General features: G+C 43.0%; 1 protein-coding gene across 1 annotated transcript in view; it reads right to left on the bottom strand.

Annotated features, from left to right (window-relative positions):
- Window positions 1–54: 54 nt before the first annotated feature.
- Window positions 55–19,671, bottom strand: part of Ryr3 (ryanodine receptor 3) — a 524,632-nt gene continuing 505,015 nt past the window's right edge. The window contains exons 91-103 of the mRNA XM_075961717.1: window positions 19,140–19,226; window positions 17,590–17,790; window positions 13,183–13,313; window positions 9,574–9,616; window positions 8,956–9,083; window positions 8,547–8,607; window positions 8,076–8,222; window positions 6,093–6,227; window positions 4,500–4,656; window positions 3,633–3,697; window positions 3,152–3,252; window positions 1,644–1,695; window positions 55–874 (exon numbers count right to left, since the gene is read on the bottom strand). Of these exons, the coding sequence (XP_075817832.1) occupies window positions 779–874; window positions 1,644–1,695; window positions 3,152–3,252; window positions 3,633–3,697; window positions 4,500–4,656; window positions 6,093–6,227; window positions 8,076–8,222; window positions 8,547–8,607; window positions 8,956–9,083; window positions 9,574–9,616; window positions 13,183–13,313; window positions 17,590–17,790; window positions 19,140–19,226 (1,404 nt within the window). The 3' untranslated portion in view covers window positions 55–778. The remainder of the gene's footprint in view (window positions 875–1,643; window positions 1,696–3,151; window positions 3,253–3,632; window positions 3,698–4,499; window positions 4,657–6,092; window positions 6,228–8,075; window positions 8,223–8,546; window positions 8,608–8,955; window positions 9,084–9,573; window positions 9,617–13,182; window positions 13,314–17,589; window positions 17,791–19,139; window positions 19,227–19,671) is intronic.

Genomic DNA, 19,671 nt, shown 5'->3' on the forward strand with positions numbered 1-19,671 from the left:
AGTAAAGGAACGGGAAGTGGTTACATGACAAGAGGCCAAACCGCGAACTGGCATGTGTTACTTTATTGCAGTGGGCACTTCATTTTATTGGAGGAGACTGACCTAAAACATAGTAGCTCCACTACTTACACAGGACCATAAAGCATCACTCAAGTTTGGTATAAGATTGGGATTTTTCTGAAATTTCAGTCCAGTGCCTTTCTTCCACTGACAGCAGTTGTGAGGCTGTTCCTGAAGAAATCGTGAGTATCCTTCAAGTACAGGTTCATAGGGTGAGACAGAGTATCAGCACAGCTGTTAATGGAGTTGTCCTTCTGGAACACAAACATAAAAAACTTGCATAGCTATATCTAAAGAGATTTTTTTTTAAGGCACTTAATCGATATTTCAGGTTCGACAAAGTGTTGTTTTCTATTTCTTTAGCTGTTTAAAGCTTTTCAGGCTAAGTCTGGAAAGTCACTAGCAAGTACCATGGAAAAATTAGATTGCAGTTAACAAAAGTTGAACATGATTTTGTGTAGTTCTCCCCATCAGTCCCTGGCAGGCCCCTCTTGCATGACAATTTAGGTGTTCAAGACTTCATATTTCTCTGAGCTGTTTCCAGAGCTGAGATCCCTGCGAGCAGTCGGGTGGAGTCCTTGACAGTTTGCCATCCTTTGTCCACTGGGCACCAATGCCAGAGCAATTTCCAAGTATGGATTTTTTTAAAGCAGTGTAAAAGAATTCTGCTTCATTAGAAGGTGACTGTCCAGAATCATGGCTCGCCTTGAACTCAGATTTACCCAAGCTGATCTTCATATTGCTTACGAAAGCAGTCGCCAGCTGGGAAGAAGTCCCAACACCTTTCCTGGTACATCTTCCACACATAAGATTCCTGAAACAGGGTAAACAAAGGGTACTTTGTGTTGGAACCTTGGTAAGCTAAGCCTGGTTTGTTTTTGCTCTGTGTGGTTTCCTTTAGGGAGACCAATGGGAAGTGATGTGAGGTCACATGGACATGTTCTCACTCTCTCCTCAGCCTGCTTGGTTTTGTGAGCTGTCTTCCCATCATGGTGAAGGGGACTAAAAAGAAGGTGGATTGAGGGGACACTTCATCCTACCTGAGGCCTGATCTACAACCCAAGTGTTTGAGCTGTAAAGTTTTCCTAGGCATTGATGTCTGACTTTTGAGTAACTAGGCCCACCTTTCTTTTTCAGAGTTAGTCACAGGATTACTTGACACCGCTACTCACTCATCCACGTTCCTGCTGTCGCCCACATGCAAGGCCGCTCTTTCTTGTGCTGTCTCTCCCACAGTCTTACTCTGAATCTCCTGCTCTTTGTTCCAGCCGCCCACTCCATTCTTCGTTGTCTTTTCCTCTCTACTGTCCTCCCACCTCCAGCTATTTTATACAGAAGCAGTAAACACAAAGGCTTGGAAAATGTCAGTGTTTGTTGGGAGGGATTATCAGGGGATCTTGGGGGAATAGACTGAAGTCACCATAGAGTTCTCACTTCTTACTAAGTAACAAAAACGGTGATGGGAAAAATGCATCTAAGAGACTACTTGCCTCAGATATCCCCAAGTGTACTGCTCAGTTTTAAGACTTAGTAAAAGGAAGACGACACACCTAGTTCTTAGTTAAAAGCAGCTTGTCTCTTACCTGACCCGTGTGTTCTGTTTCATCCTTATTAATCAAATACATCAGAAAGAATCTGGAAAAAGAACAAATGGAGGAAAGGTAGGGGTTTTTAAATTAAAAACAAAACAAAAAAAATTAGTGTGCATGGTGGTGCTCACTTTTAATCCTAGCCCTCGGGGGACAGAGGCAGGTGAGCTTCTAAGTTTGAGGCTAGCTTGGTCTACAGAACAAGTTCCAGAAAAGTCAGGAGTATATAGAAAGGCCCTGTCTTGGAAACCACCCCACCCCAAAAAACTAAAACCAAACAGCAACAAAAAACTATTTATATATGTGTGTGCCTGCAAGTGCCAGCAGAGTCTGGAAGAAAGCATCAGACATCCTGGAACTAGAGTGACAGGCAGTTGTGTGCTGGGAACTGAACCTGGGTCCTCTTCAAGAACAACAAGTGCTCTTAACAATTGAGCCGTCCTTCCAGCCCGAGGTAGTTCTTACCTACACTGTCTAACATCGTCTACTAAGATAAGTTGGAAATACGGTTTGAAAACTAGGAAGCCTGTACGAACCAGGGAAGCATTTCTGATGATGATAGATGCTCATCTCCAAGCCAATGAGGAAGAGCCTTCTGAAGTCCTCCAAATTTGAGGTAAACCCACTTGCAAGCTATCTTGCTTACTATAAAAGAGAAGCCCGACCCTTTCCATAGCATCATCAGTAGGCCTGTTTATCATGGTAAAAATTAGACTTGAGCCGGGCGATGGTGGCGCACGCCTTTAATCCCAGCACTCGGGAGGCAGAGGCAGGCGGATCTCTGTGAGTTCGAGACCAGCCTGGTCTACAGAGCTAGTTCCAGGACAGGCTCCAAAGCCACAGAGAAACCCTGTCTCGAAAAAACCAAAAAAAAAAAAAAAAAAAAATTAGACTTGAAATCACACATCGAGGATGAGCCACGGACAGTGTTTGCTTTCCGTTCATACTCCTCCTCCCAGGAGACTGCTTTGTTTCTCATTGTGAAAATCTCAGGAAAGGCAGTGTGGTTTCACATGTGCTAAATGATCAAAGATTTGACTGTGTCTGTGACACACAAGGGTTGTGCACTCTCAGTTCATATTATATGACTTCAGAGATGCCTTCTAGAAGTCGCATGCCCTTGGGGAAAGGAGAACATGATACTGGTAAAGGAAGAGAAAGTGGAGGAAGTGTCTTGCATGGTAGCAGAGCCTGAGCCCCAAACCTTGAGTTTTCACACTAGTACTAGATTTTATCTTGGGTCCTGGTACACACAGATGACGCTAATGGTGACAGCTTCTTCCTTTCCCTCTACCGAGAGGGAGAATTTCATACTTCTATCATACCGAAGACCTGGGCCAGTGTCACCTTCTTTTCCTGGCACATTTATTTAGCTGGCAGATCACCACATAGTGTTCCTTTACTGATCCTGTCTACCTCTTCCAAACAGAAAGGGAGAAACAACATGAGCAGACTGGACTTTGTTTTGCCCTGAAGATGACATCCTTCACCAGACTACTTACAAGTAATTGGCCAAGTTGTGCTCTTGCAGTGTATGTGTTTCAAAACCATGAGGGGTTGTGTCAAAATAGTCATTGCCAATGCCACAGATGAAGCATTTCGTCTATGAAAACAAACATAAAAGGAAACCACCTTAGAACGCATAGCTGCAGAGGAAGGAAAACCGCTAACAGCCTGCCGAACTGGGGACAAGGAAAACTGCCTTCCTGTTTAATGCTTTGGGCTAATATGCCTTTATTCATCCCACCTTTCTAGCTGTGATGCTGCTCCCTCCAGTATGAGACAGGAGGCAGCAGTGTGTCAGGCATGGCGGGGTGAAGCTCACAGGGCATTAGTGCCCAGGGCTGGTAGCTTTGTGCAGAGAAAGCGAGACAACATGCATGGGAAAATTTAGTAGTTTTGCTTAGGGACGGCCCTAATTAATAGCCCTGTCTATGGTTTGAGGAACCCGTGTGGGGTTGAAATAAGTAGAAAGAACGGTACCTCCATGTCTTCACGTACTTGTTCCTGCTGGTCTCTCAGCTCTCCAAAAGCATCAATAATCAGACCTGGGTTTTTAAATACAGAGAGTACCCTCTTCTGTATCATAGTCTCAGGGGAGAAGTGGCAGAGCCCATTTTGATTTGTCAAAAAAAATATTATCAAACTGAGCTTATCTATTACAGCAAAATTAAAGGGGAAAGGGCTATGTTTTCAAGCACTTGGTCCTGGCTAGTCAGTTCTTATGGCTTCTCTTCCTGTGCCTCGGTGCTGACAGCTGCTTCCCTTAACTCCTTCTTCTGATCACCCGGATATCAATCACGTGTTCTCATTGTTTTTGATCAATGTCTTCCCTCATTGTCTTTACTTCTGAGTCCTCAACACTTAAATATCAGCGCCACATTTCAGCATGACTCAAATTAAATTCATCATCTTTGCTTCTTCAGTTCTTAGCAAACTGTTGACTAAAATATCAGTACCTTCCTATCTGCTCTAAAAGACAATAAGACATGTCATATCTTTATAGCTCCTTTCTCTCCCGTTTCCCCACCTCTCCACATGAGAGAACAAAGAAAAGGGTAAGGCAACCACAGGAGACATCTAGGAAGCAGAAGGGATGAAGACATAATTTAGGGTGAGGAGTACTCTGTGCATGCCCTCAAGTTTCTTGAAATTGTCTAGGGGGCTCTTTGGCTCTCTATATACAAGAATTCACAGACAATAAGTGCTCAGTGAATTGTTAAATTGACAAGTTAGATGAATTAGGGAAAAAAAACTTCTTTGTAAAACAATCACTTGATGGATATAGAAAAGCAAAACAAACTAGATGTATTTAATCCAGCTCCTACGTACTGTAATTGACAACCATACCTTGAATGATGGCCAGCAAGATGACAATGACAAAGAAGAAGAAGGTAATGTCAAAGACGATGCGATACATCTCGTAAGGGTCACCAGCAGGGTCTTCGATTTCATCACCAATGCCGCCACCCGCTCTCACTCCCACATACATGTGGAAGAGGTAGCACTAGGGAAGATGGTGGTGGCAGTTCAGGTGAAAGGGGAATGGCTGTCCAGGAGCATGGTCACTTCACACTACACATCTAAGCATGACAGTCCTGAACTGGGAACAGGGACCATCTTCAGTGATGCTGGCCTTTGTTGTCCACTGCACCCAGATTGCTGTCTACCAGGGTGGAAAAAATCCTGTATTTTTGAAAACCTATTTTGAATTGCGATGCATATAATAAAAGGTTGGTAAGGCCTGATGGTATGGCATATACCAGCTATTGGCTTTGTCTTGTCGAACTTCAAGACTGCCAGCCTGATTTTTAGGCTTTACTTCTTTATCCTCTGTATATTTTCCAAGAATTTCCATCAAGTATTGGCTGAGCATCCCTAACCTGAAATCAATGTTTTTAAACATAAAACTGTTTAAATGCCGTCATGACACCTCCTCAGGTCCAACATTCACCACCTGACCTAACATCATGTTCACTGTCAAAGTACATCTTAAATACACTTGTGTAAAATTGCTTTCAGACTTTGGCTTTAAAATATAAAGGGAGCTGATGAATTTCATGTTTAGATTTTGGTCCTACTTTTTAAGACATAGGATATGTGCAGGTATTCCCCAATCTGAAGCACTTATGGTCCCAAGAATTTGGATAAGGAACACTCAACACACCCAACCTGCGATCGACTTTGACACGTGTTTATATTTATCTGAGCACTGCTTCATTTAGCCAGCCACATGTATCCTTTCCTTCCACCAGTGGCCTTAGGCTCACAGAGAAGGGGCAAATCCAGAGCAGGGAGCAGCCTGAAGCCAGGCGCCAGGCGCTAGGTGCACCGGTGTTCTGATGACTAGCATTGCTGCCTTGTCCCAAGCTAGCATAAGGGGAGTTTTAGCCAATAAGCATTACCTGCTTATAGAGAAATGCTCCAGACCTTTACCTAGCATGTCTTTCCCTGAAGTTGGACTGTGATAAGCCCTAGAAGAGTTGCCACTGCTACCTCCACAGCATGTGTCCCCCCAGCTGTGCCTTTCATTCCGACAGGGCCGGACAGAATCCCCCACACCTGACAGACACGCCTTATCCTGCTGCGGCATGCTCTTAGCCTTTGGTATCTGTCTGTCTTGAAAGAAGCCAGATGAATGGCTGAAATAAGGATCTCTGATCTTTGGAACTTCACTCCCAGTTTTCAGAGATGGAAACGAAAGCTGTACTGCCATGGAATTGAGGTGTGCTCACTCACGGCGTGTCTAACCCTCATCCCAAAGTGAGAGAAGTGTTGGTACCCCTTGGCTCCCACAGTGTGATGACCCCCGTTACATCACCCCCATCTCTCCAAGACACTGCCTTCTTTTGGACAGATGACAGCTGGTCTCTTCTCAAATGCCACCACCTCTGGCTTTTCTCTTCCAGAGAGGCCGTGTGGCCATGGCCAGTGGGTACTCACTGTCATCATGTCGTCACACTTCATATCCGGCTCGTCATCATCTTCACTTTTGTTATAGAACTTGCGGAAGAAGTTGAAAGCCACCACAGTATAGAGGTAAACAACCACAGCCAGGAGGCCAACAGTCAGAACCAGCTAGGCAGGAGAAAACGGAGATGTAGAGGAGTGGAATTTCAACCCTGGAAGGCTCATGGGACCCCCAGTAGTTAAGGGTGACAGTGATGAAGAGAAGAGCTTGACCAGGCTTATAAAAGGGAAGAGTTCATAGGTGGAGTGTCAGGGCGGAACCACATCCTCCCTGCGGTTGATGTGTGGAGTCCTAATCACTAGTATCTCAGGACGTGACTATTTGAGGCAGTGTTTAGAGAGGTTAACTCATAATGAGGCTGCCCCCAACCCAATGTCATTCATGTCATTATAAAGGAGATTAGGAGCCAGATGATCTAAAACACATGCACCCAGAGGGACAGTTGTGTGCAATGGCACTAGAGCATAGCTGTGCACAAAACAAGGAGAAAAACCTCAGAGGAGGCCAAGCCAGTTAACACTTTCATATTACGCTTCAGCCTCAAGAGCCTGAAGCCATAGATTCATCACTAAGTCACCAGTCTAGTACTTTCTGGAGGCATCTGCACCACACTAATGCCTGGAGTGTGGTTTTATACATAGGCGAAGGGCAAATGTCCCTGAGAATCCAAGGCAAGGTGCTGTGAGAGGATTCTGTTGCCTTTACAGAGCTGCTTGTTTCCCAAAGCTGCTTCTCTAAGCTGCTGCTGAGGAAACCTAAGGCTCCCCCTCAGCTATATTGCAACCTAGCCATAACCTGCATAATCACCCCGGCTTTGAAGCTATTGCAAATATTACAATGGTTGAACCAGGAAGTCTGCTTGGGTCCACCATGATGTCACAGGACATTTTAGTTCCGTGCTATATAAGGAGGCCGGGGGTTCAGCAGCATGAATGAGAAGTCCCAGGGACCTGCCTCTGCGACCCATTCCAGCAGGGACTAGATACTGGACTGAAGGGAAGGTAAACAGTGTAGATCTTTTGCTTCTGAGGAGCTGCACACAAGGGAACAGGCACAAAAGCTAAGGTAAGCAGCAAAATTGATGTGTTGCTGGCCCTCTAAGGGATGAAGTTACTCAATTCTTGGTGAACAGATCTCACAGGAAGTGCTTTAGAGGAGATGGAGAACTGGAGCCTCCTACCAAAGGAAAGCAAAGGGATTGTTGGACCTAAACTCTGCCAGATAGCAGCTGGGGGGAAGGGGGAGTCACACAGCCTCTTGGCCTGAATTCTTTTGAGATTAACATCTACCTTATATAGTAGTTATGAGACTCAGAACCTGAAATATGGCATAAGCTTGGCATATTTTGAATTTCTTGTTGCCCTGTCACATACAAAGGTTTAGAAGTGTGACGGAGTATGTCTCATACATACTTAACTATATTTGTTGAGTTTGCAAATAAGGAGAATCTACTAAAAGCTTTTAATATGACTATGGTCATTGTTGTAGTCAGTCTTCTACATATGGTCAAAGTCAATTCTTTGTTTAGCATGTAGAGGTACACATTACATGTATGTATGCATATTATGTGTAAATGTATATTAAAATATACATATTAACTTTCTTATTACTAGGAACACAGGTTTGAAGTCCCTAGGAGCTTTATACACACACTAATTATCTCCCAAGGGTAAATAAGAGCTATAGAGGAAGGGGTAGGTTCATCAAAGGTACCAAAAGTGATTCTGATATGTCCATTACTCTGCTCAGCCCATCCTTATTCTCCTAGTTGATCCTAACTTTAATGTTCCATCATCAGTTGACTATGGATCCAAAAAAAGAACTGCTACAAGTTCAAGTGTTTGTCCAAGAAAGAAGCATTCCACACCAGGACAAATTCTTTTCCTGACATACACTCGCATACTACTTTTTCCCCCCTTTTCTACACATTGTTACAAGTAAGTATAGACCAATACCTGTTTGCCATTGTGAGTTACAGATGACAGGATTGTCCTCAAGGTTTTAAAGCCCATTGCAATATCCAACAGATGAGCAGCAAAGAAGAAGTTGTTGTAGTGGCCCAGGACAGACATGGTTGTGTACCAGGCAAGGTAGAGAAAGGACTGCAGAAATGGGAGAAAACTGGCATTTTCCAGGCATTCATGATATGATGCACTCATTAAACTACATTCCCCTCATTTTGAGGAACAACATGAAGAAAAGGGGGCATAGGTACTGGGGTGCTATAAGTTGTCACAAGGTCTTACAACAGAGCCCCTTTCTATTGCACAAGGCAACGTTTTCCCCAGCACCTCTCAGGCACCTGATACATGATTACCCAGGGAGGCTGCAATGAGAAACCTCAGGGCTTGCTTATTCCCTGTGAATCCAACAGGATCCCCTGACTTAGGGCTCAAGATCTTGTTTTTTTCTGGTACTGTACTTACATTGTCAGTGAAAACCACCCCCAGCTTCCAAATATGGTACTTCATGTCGATGGAACTTAGCCTAAAGAGGAACAATAATTTCATAACTTAGAAATGTCAATGTTAGTTAAGTACTTAATAAAGGGGAAAATTTCTTCGGGTGAATAATATAAACACAGCTTCAACTTTTCTTCAAGTTACGTAGACTTCTCAGAGACAAAGAATGGTTTGAATCATGCATCTGGAAACCTTAGTCTTTGGACTCTTTGGGGCATAAGAACTGATTGGCCATGAAATCCTTTAAAGCAGTCCTTTCCCAATTTGTAAGAAAACCAAAGACATGCTATATTTTCCCCTCTAGCTCACTGGAGAGGATGGAAAACAAAGAATTTGTCTTTGCCACTTGGACTTGAGCTCCTGAGATCTGTACCATGACACCAGAGAGGCCGCCTCCACTTTGGTCTCTTCTACTGGGCTGAAGTCGAGGGCATTCTTATCCAAACCCAGGAGTTCAGCGATGCGCTCTGCTCCGTAGAGATCTCCATACTTGTTGATTACCTAGAGCAGAGAAATGCCAGGGTGGGCTATGGCTACACCACCACCTCCCAACTGTTCTCCAGCTTTGAGGTCTTCGGAGTTTTGCCATGCTGAATTTTTTCAACAGGCTAAACAAGATACCATTCCAAACTGACTGGAAAAGGAAAAAGTCACCCTGGAGAAAATTAAAGAGATGATGGCAATCAAGGGGAAACTTCTTTTTAAGTTCCTGTCTCTCTGCAGAGAAAAGAAACCTAATGTGGAGAAAGCAGCATGGGCTGTGTGCAGGTGCTGAAGGCAGACGAGGATGGGAACAAAGCGGACGCCCACATGTGCAAGACCTCTGCAGTTGAGTCTCCAGACGCCATCTTAAACCTGACATCACATTTCCTCATATTAGTACACGAAGATTATGGACAGCTCACCGCGCGCGCACACACACACACACACACACACACACACACACACACACACACACACACACACCCCTCCGCCCCGAGAGAAGACATACCTTCCTCTTCACAAACTTGTCCCAATAGTTATTAGGAAAAGATCTGAAAATAAAGGCAAAAAGGAAAGGTCCTTAATTATTAACTTCAAGGCAAACACATCACAAAACTTTCTAGTGTGAACATCTGGATCTATGATCTCTTATATTTCTGTTCTGCTTACTGATGTACGCAGGCTGGGATTGATGTTCGGAGTCATCCCAGGACCCTGCCTTACAGTTCTGCTGCTTTGTTTCAACTGAGGCACTTAGGAAGCACTCTGCAGTTTCTGTCTCAAAATTGGGTTAAGAACAAGGAACCATGATGACGCACCAGCAAGAAACATATGTTGTTGGTTTTTTGTTCTTGAAAACCAATCCTACTTTGCACACTCCCTTCCCTGCTCCCCTTGTGTCGTGCTCCTGGATAAGCGTGTTACCACAGCCCCAGAGGACCTCACCATCACCCTCTGCTGGTCCTCCAGGGCCACAAATCCGGATGTTTTTTGACCCATCTACCTGGATCCCAGTATACAACAGAAACAAAAACCAGAAGGAAATGTATGTTTCCCATTCCGTGACTGTCAGTGACTGGGGAGATGGGATGGTGAGGGGTGTGCCGGGACACACAGACAAGCTCTCTTATATCAGTGTCCCAGCCAGAAGGAACTTAGGTTAATTTAGAAAGAGTTTTCATTGACCCCATGACCCTCTATTCACTTTCATCACTGTGTACTCGTGTGGTACCTACTTCCTTCCAGGACTTAGATCCTTTTCTTCTAGAGGTGGCATCTTGTTTCATGACAGCCCAGCCCTCTCAGAGGCATCATGTTTCTCTGCCTGGAATTTTCTCTAGTTCCATTCCAAGTGTTTTCTTCTCATTAAACAAACAAACAAAAACTGCCATCCTTTGGAATGTTAGCAAAAATGTTTAAAATGTGTTGCATCCAGCCAGAATGAACAGATCCTTCCTGGGAGGGCTTCCCATAGGGCTGCTTTTGGAGCACAACCAACCCTTGCTGTGTGCATTCTTACTTTGTTTTCCTTTCTCTGGGTCATCCTTTGTGAGTTTGAGTCACACAGCCATCTCCAATCCTACAAAGACCAGCAGCTCATGATAAGAAAGTCAAGACCTTCTTCTCCCAAAAGGATGACCATCTTGAGGATAAAATTTTTTCCACAGATTTGTTTTAGTTGTTAAAATCGCTTATTCCTCTTAATGATCTAATTGCCAATTAAAAACAAATGCTGGCACTATAGAATAAACTGCCAATAGACATATTTATAAGACCAAAATTACTTTTACTCTCTTCAGTGTACATTGCTACTTGATTTTTTTTATGCATGATATTTAGAGTCTACGAGAGTAAAGATCAAGCCATCTTTCCTCCACTATCTTGAACCCCACCCCCATTTTTTCTTGTCTCTTTTTTAGGTAGGGTTTTATTGTGTAGCCCTGGCTGACATAGACCTCACTACACAGAAAAAGCTATGTTCAAACTTAAATCATCTTCCTCTCTGTTTCTAAGTACTGGGATTATACATCTGGGTCACCATGACCAGCTTTCTCCAGCACACACCTTGTCTCTTGGTCCTGTTTTGTACTGAGTAGAATATTTCACAATAAATGCTACAGGGCTGTGTTTAAGACAATTTCATGGACATGATCTTATCTTGGTCTCAATTTTGAGTGGCTTGTCCCCTTACTAAGACTAAGGTCAAGAAGTTCCTTGAAGGTAGAACATACATTTTCACATCATTATTTTCTTTAAGCCCTAGAGAACAGACTTGCAGAAGAAAATGTGTAAAAAATATGCTTAAATCCGTAGCCTCTTTAGTAATTGGCAAATGTACAATGAGATGCCATTACACCCCTACCAGATCACCAAAATTCCCTGACACAGTGCTGGCAAACAGGCACAGAAGTAGAAAGTGTCTGTATAAGCACTGTTTATAACGTATCCTGGAACAAGCGTTTCCCATACCTTTCTCTCGAGCAAACTCCCCTCAGAGGAAGAGCTCTTTCACTTATGCACAGACGCAGGGGTTTTCTGGTAGTGCTGTTTTTAACAGTGGGAGCCAGAATCAGATGAAATATCTATTATCAGGAAAACGCACCAAGTCTTGCTTGTAAATACACTTACATGGAAAACATTACAGTTTGGGGGACAACTTGTCAACATAGGTGAGTTCACTGAGAATCAGAAATGACACATAATGATGTATATAAAAGATTCTCTACCAACATTACATACGTAACATGACAATCCCATGTACATAGAGTCTAGAATATTTAAAGCGAAATCATGTGTTCAGGCAAAGAACTAGTTAAAATGTAAGTTAAAGCAAGATAAAGACCCCATACATACTAGCACTAGCAACTACTTAATGATCAATTCCATTGACCACTAATGGATATTACGGAATATATTAGTTATGGGAGCATGGCTGGGAGGATAACAGGGCTTTCAAGCTAGCAACGATGTTCTAATTTTAATCTCTGTGGTTTGTTACTCTCTATTAAAATAAATGCGCATATTTGATAGGTCCTTGTGTATGTGTGTGCCTCACAATATAAAAACAGGAAAACTCAGAGTAGACAATAGGCACCAAGACCCAGTAATTCTATGTAGCACAATAGGACAAATACAGTCTATAACAACTCATTATCAGTTCAGAATAACTAGAGGAAACGTAAAGGTTCCCAGACCAGGAGTGATAATATCTTAGTCCATAGAAATGCCCCTTATTTGATAATATACATATGTTGAATTACAACACTCTTTTCATAAAATAATTAAATATTACATTATGTTTCATTTAAATGTTAATTTACAACCAAACTTTAAGAAGAGACAAGGCATCTATGTGCGACTATGGTAGAGTGAGAAGCTATTGACAGAATTGCCTCTCCCATGATGCCCTTGCTGTGAAAAAAAAAAAATCAACTTTTACGACAGTTCTACTTGTTCATGGATGTCCCTGCTCACAAATAAACAGTACTGGCCGATCTCGCCTTGGAACACGAGTGCTTTGTTCTCGGTGTCTCAGGTAAGTTCTAGAAACAGAACGGCCTTTTTTTACTAGCACTTTCCCATGGTATCACATTGTCCCAGACTCACATGTCCTGGATAACCAGACAGAACATTTCTCAAAGTATTAAAGTACTTAATATTATCCAAAATGTCTGTAATTTAATGGCAAAAGATGAGAAAATTAATCCGCTTTTGTTGCTTCTCCTTCTATGAGGAGATGGACAGGAATCTGCAGGCAGGGACAGAGGTTAGATATTTATTGCCCCTATTATTTCTCCCAAAGCCTTCCCTTCCTAGAGACTGATTAGTTTGGTTCTACCTATCTAGACCTGCCTCTCAGTTTCCTTAATCATCTTAGCTTAGGAAATAATTCAGCTAGAGTCAGGATCCTATCTACTATGCGTATCTTAATTGAAACAGCAGGAAGTTTTAACATGGTTGCCTTTGCTCATGCGTTCACTTCTATTTCTTTACTCTCACGACCAGAGTTTATCTTACAGTTTTCATAGTTGTAAATTATTGGTATTATAGCATGCCATATGCCCTTAGTGATAACACAGACACTTGCTTTCATAGGATCAGAATGAAGGGCACTTACGGTGTGTTGATCACCAAGCGGTCCCACTGCCCCTTGATGTCATCTTCAGATGGCTGTTCGGTGATATACAGACCATCAAACTCTAGCTTCCTGGCAATTTCTTTCTCCCTTTTGAAGACTACCAGAGGCACCTGCAAATGAGAAGATACTCATTACCTAGAGGTTTGTGCCTAATGCTCCTTTCCCGGGACCTGTCACAAATCAACCTTCCTGAGTAATGGCAGTAACCCTTTATACTGGGATTTAATGCATATTTTAATATCTATATATTAAATACAATCATGTATGTTTGTGATCCATTTGCATGCCTAGTGCCCAAGGAGGTCAGAAGAGAACATCAGATGCCCTGAAACTAGAGTAACAGGTGGTTGTGAGCGGCCATGTGGTTGCTGGGGCTCAAATCCAGTTCTTCTGGAAGAGCAGCAAGTTCTCTTAACTGTTGAGCCTTGTCTCTAAGCCCTGTACTGGAATATTTTTATAGTAACTAGTTGTACAGCCAATACTAAGTAAATTTCACTCCTTGGCTAATACACCTACCCCTCCAAAAGTTGAGCTGATCTGAGCCACCCTTGAAGGTTAGACAGCTGACTATAGTAAGATGCGCACAAATCCTGAAAAGACCATGTTTACTTCCAGACTTGAATGGGATTTGTCTACTAGGACTTCCAGGCTCAGAGCTAAACCAAGAAATAGAAAGGACAATGAACTATTCTAGAACAGACTGGTCAGCCCCAAGAATGTGGGCAGTTTCCCAACAGTCGCCAGCAGTGAGGGTCAGATTGATGCTGTAGGTTAGTGCATGAACTGTGTTTAGACAGTTACAGTGATAGAGTTCAGAGGATTCTGTGCGTACTCACTACATACTGATGTTTTCTTCCTTTCAGTGAACTGGATCCTCTGTGCAACTACTTCCCGTCATTCTCTTACACAACAGACCTGCCTATTTTGTGGGCAACACATTCCCAAACACCCAGGAAACATGGGCAGAACCGAACTTGTATGCACTGTGCTTTCTCTTAGACATATATGAATTTGATGGCCTTTTCCATCTTAACTGCCTATTACGTGGTGTGGCTTTGACTTTTGCAGACTGAGGTGTGGCAGTAAAACAGTAAAAAGGAGCTCACTTTTCTCTTTTTCCGCTCCATGACTTTATGGATAGAGATGCTCTGACAGTAGATCTTAGCAACCTCATCTGATTTTCTTTCCTTATTAAGAACTGTCGCATCTTCACTTGACCATTTTCTGTCTTCTCTTTAGCACTGCAGAATTTTCAGTATCAGTACCCTTGCACTCTGGATGCCATTATTAAGTAAAATAAGAACTACTCAAATATGAGTACTGCGCTATCCTGCCAATCAGTGTGATAACTGAGAGGGCTAAGTGCCTAGCGGGTGGGTAGAATATACTGTGTGAATACACTGGATAAAGGGGTGATTTATGCTCCATACAGGACAGAATAAGATTGTGTAGAGCTTCACCCTACTACTTAAAATAGCATATAATTTAACATTTATATGTTCTTATTCATTGAACTTTTACTTAATTTGAGACCACAGTTTATTGTGAGTAGCTGAAATCATGAATTAAAGGGGTACATGGGTAGTTGTAGTACATAATTGTAACTTTTTAAAGACAAGATCTTATTTATGTAGTTCAATATGGTCTGGAAATCATGATTTAGTCTAGTGTGATCTCAAATTCATGGCAGTCCTCCTATTTCACCCAGAACCAAAATAAATCCTTCCTCTCCTAAACTGCCTTTATTGGGTGTTTTGTCAGGGCAATGGGAAAATTAATCAAGTTATACATAAATATAACCAGAGATCAGCACAAACAGGGATTACAAGCAACCTTTAACTAACGATAGATTTAGAGAAGACAGAAAATGCCCTTGAAATCCCAGGAAATGAGAATTCAGAATAGCTAGATCTCTTCTAGCCAAACAAACAAATAATAATCATTTATACACAGCCTAGGGATCTCATTTATTTTTTAGGATGTCTCTAATTACTTGGTGACATCTTTGGGACTCGAGTTTCCAAACTATGTTTTAATATTTTTCCTCAAAGGTCATTACAATCATATCACTTACACTGTTATTTCAGGGACAAAAGGGCAAGAATTATTTCTAGAACCTTACTTCTTGCCCCTCTGCCTCCCTGAAAACAACAGACAATACTGGAGACCAATGACAGGAAGGTGGCGAAGGGGCTGACATTGGGCGTGACACACCGTGAGGAGCCAGTGGAACAGACAATACTGGAGACCAATGACAGGAAGGTGGCGAAGGGGCTGACACTGGGCGTGACACACCGTGAGGAGCCAGTGGAACAGACAATACTGGAGACCAATGACAGGAAGGTGGCGAAGGGGCTGACATTGGGCGTGACGCACCGTGAGGAGCCAGTGGCTGCTGCTGGCTCACGGGTGACACAGGCAGGGAAGCAGAGCTGGAGCTGCTCTGCTGTCTGCTTGGAAGATGCTGAAAATAATGTGATCACCAAGATACAGTCCACTCCTGATATCCGGGTGACAGACACTCCGCTTAGTCCTTCAAGGTGTTTGTACATCTTTCGAATTTTAATCCACTCTGTCTTCTACAGGTCACCAGTGTATCTGCACCTCATCCCACAAGCTCTTGGATTTCAGACCCAGAAATAGCAAACATGCTTCTGGGTTTACTGTTGCCCATTTTCTTGGTATTTTTGTACATACAAATGCATTTATTTTTCTGGAATGTAGTATTATCCTAATACTCATTTTTGATGTAGAAACAGCACTAAAAAGGTCACATGGCCCAACAGTTAGGAGTCCAATCCAGACAGCCTGGCTCCAGAGTCCACACTTTAAGGGTTACAGTGGCAGACTCACTACAGCAGGGAAGCACGTCACGTGTTCTCTCTAGGAGAGGAGGTGAGTTCTCACGTGATGCTATTTCACCAGGAGAAGAGAGGGACACAAAGATAGGAATACATTTCTTGGATTCATTCCAAGAAGATAACTTAGTGCTATAAATTAAAGGGGAAAATGTAATGAAAATAAAGTTCTTGTAAAAACTGGTGTGATGGTTAAGCTTGGTTCTCAACTTGACAAGACTTAGCATTGCAAAAAGACAGACAACTAGGCCTATCTGTGAAGGTGTTTCCAGAGAGGTTTAAGTGATGAGAAAAGATACACCCTGAGGGTTGAACTGATGAGGAAAGATATGCCCTGAAAGTGAGTGACACTATCCCATGGGGCTCGGGTAAAAAGGAGAAAGTGGGTGGATCACCAACATTCACGGTTTTCTGACGGCAGTGTGAACAGCTGCCTCCCTCCTGCTATGACAGCTGGACCATCTCTCACTGCCGTACCTTCCCCACCACGATGGATTATACCGTCAAACTGTGATCCAAAATAGGACAAGTGTTTTTATAGCAACAAGAAAAGTAATTTATACAGTCATGGTGTAGAAACAGAAACGAGCACAGAACACAAAACTGAAGGAATGAAGATTGATGTACCTGCAGTTGTAGCTAAAGGTGGCCCAAATGAATGGTGCTGCCTTGTTTATGACTTGAGCAACCTCCAAAGGCAACTGTGAATCTGGGCCATCATGTGACTTGCTTTAACCAATAGAGGGTGGTGGAAATGACATCGACAATCTCAGGCCTGATTCTTAAGAAGAGCTAGCATTTTCCACTTCTGTGATCTTCAGGGAAAATTCTAAGTCATTCAGAAAAGAAGTCCACCCTCCTGCAGAGATTACATGGAGGGGCCATGAGGAGTGGGAGATGCTCTGTGTCTACATGGAGAGAGGGGAGATGGACTCCCACTATTCCAGCTGAGACCTGCTTCCTAGCTGTTCGTCTGGACACAGGAACACGCCATCCTCTCCATTCTCACCTACTTGAGATCCCAAAAGACTGCAGACATAACCCTTTCGCATGGGGCGGAGAATGGCCGACGTGTCCACAGACTGAGAGGGAGAAGAGGCTCGAGTGTTTGTTATGTAGGTAACTGAAACCGGAGCACATCTCTGAGCTCTATCTTGGGTCTCAAATGACTACACCCTAACGGAAAGGTACTTTTTATAAAAATCTGACAGCAACTCAGAGATCACAAGAAGCTCTTATGGCTAATGTCCTTTGTGCCTTGGTGTAATGACTCTGATACTGAGGTGTCTGGAATGCTTCTCCTGCTGCAAGATTGTCTATAGCTCACTTTGCAGATTGTCATTTAGAAGCCTCAAGTCGGTGATTGAGATCCTGCAGTTGCGAGCGGTCCCTGAGGGACAACACTTGTAATGTCCCACCAGCTTTGCTCTTCAAGCAAGAGGACAAAGAGCTGGTGGAACTCAAAAATGAAACTTCTCCCTCAAGAAGTCAGAAAAGACCTAGAGGGACAGATGGCTAGAATGCTCACCTTCAGGCAGTAATATCCCACCACACAGACCAGAGAGATGATGGTGTGGACAATGGCCAGGGCACGCAGTGTTGGGGCCATATACCCAGTGCTCTCCTGAAGAACAAAGAATACCATTGCTTCGTCCTCATCTTCATCATTAAAGGAGTTCCACAGGTTTGCAACATCCTCCGTCTCTTCTTCCAAAGGTTCTTCAGTGACCTGGCCCAAGACACACACCCATAACTATCAGAAGGAGCCTCAGTCACTGGACTCTTCCTATAGAGTTTATGTTAATACATGCAAATGTTACCAACCCAATGTTACCTGCTGAGTAAAGGGGGCCTTTAGGTAACTTACTGATAGGAATCCCCAGTGTTTCTAATAGTTGCAAATACGAATTAGGTAGAGACAAATCCTATCTCTTGAAAAGGAAGCAAAAACATTAAATTATGGGCCTTTTATTATCTGTGTTGTAATTCTATGGTGAAGGAGAAGGGAGCAACAGGTCCACGTGGAACACAAACACAATTTACACACATTTCATAGCTTTCATTCTTCCCCTTATTCATGGCTTCCCCTTCTGTTTCTGCAAATGACTCTCAGCTTTTATCCTATAGCTTCAAGTACCTGTTGGCGGTCTCTGCCTGCATGGATGGATTCCCCTCAACCTTAGTATGTTTTAAATCAGCTACACACACTTTACTATAGAATACCGCTTTTCTTCTATGGGCAACAAAAGTCAGTAGTTTGTCAAATTGAAGGTTGAAGTGGAGGAAACACTGTTTTGTAACAAGTTGGGTTGTTAGTTTTAGAACCATCAGAAAGACAGAAAAACTGTGTCAAGAATCTATGACTGTTCTTTAATTCATTAGCAACCATTTACATGCAACATGTAAGACCCACTCATCCATGTTCAGAATCTTCAATTATGGTGAGAAAACCCTCTGTTCCTAACATCTACTAATATTTCCTTCATGATGGTTTTTCATATGTTTCAACACCCCTGGATCCTATGATAGCCTATTTCTCAAGGAAAGAACTGTTTTCTTTTTCCTTCCTTCCTTCCTTCCTTCCTTCCTTCCTTCCTTCCTTCCTTCCTTCCTTCCTTCCCTTTCTTTATTTTGATTTTTTTGAGACAGGGTTTCTCTGTAGCTTTGGAGCCTGTCCTGGCATTAGTTCTATAGACCAGGTTGGCCTTGAACCCACAGAGATCCGCCTGCCTCTGCCTCCCAAGTGCTGAGATTAAAGGCATGTGTCACCACTGCCTGGCTATTATTTGTTTCCAAATGTCCCATATTTCTTATCATGGCATCAATACATGGGGCACACTCAACATTTGGAGATTAAATCACACAGGAATCCAAACAGTTGAAACAGTTTCCTACTTTGTTGTCCTGTCGGCAGTTCTGTTGCTGAACAGTTTCTAAAAGGTCATTGTCCTAGAAATTTCTTTGGACCTTAAATTTTTGTTCCAAGTAAGAGTAACAGTTTGGGTTATAGTTTTCCCCTATGTATGGCATGCTTAGTCTGTTGCATATTTGGTAAATAATCCCTTAGTGAAGCATCACCTTATAAAAAAGCAGGATGAAGTTGATAGCGAAGGCTACAAACAGAGCAAGGAACCTCAGGTTGTAGAAATTCCTGGCCAGGTAGTGCTGAAAAGAAAAAGATAAGGAGAAGTAGAAGAGCCAAAGGCAGGAAGGAGAGCCTCCCTGCCTGACACCGAAAGGTGTGCCCTGGGTGGAGGTTTACAGGGGGATCTGTGCCTCAGTGCCTATTCTACCAGTGAGGCCCTGCCCTTGTTAGCATAAATTGCATAAGGGTAATCAGAAATATCAATTCTTTAAAAACGGCTTAGGAGAATGTCCAAAGGAATCTTACCTTGGATCCTGTCCCAGTAAACCAGATCTCTCAACATGCCACCAACAGAGAGTCAAGCAGTCCCCTTCCCTGTATACATGCAGCCAGACTGTGGACCAAAGTTCATATCCCTTTCTGAATCATGGCCCTAGGAACCTCCTCCACCCACTTTCTCAGAGTGTACCATTCTCCTCACTGTGATCTTTTCTGGGAAACTCAGCACACGGAGGGTGGAGCTGC

This window comes from Microtus pennsylvanicus, chromosome 2, assembly GCF_037038515.1.
Source record: "Microtus pennsylvanicus isolate mMicPen1 chromosome 2, mMicPen1.hap1, whole genome shotgun sequence".
NCBI lineage: Eukaryota > Metazoa > Chordata > Mammalia > Rodentia > Cricetidae > Microtus > Microtus pennsylvanicus.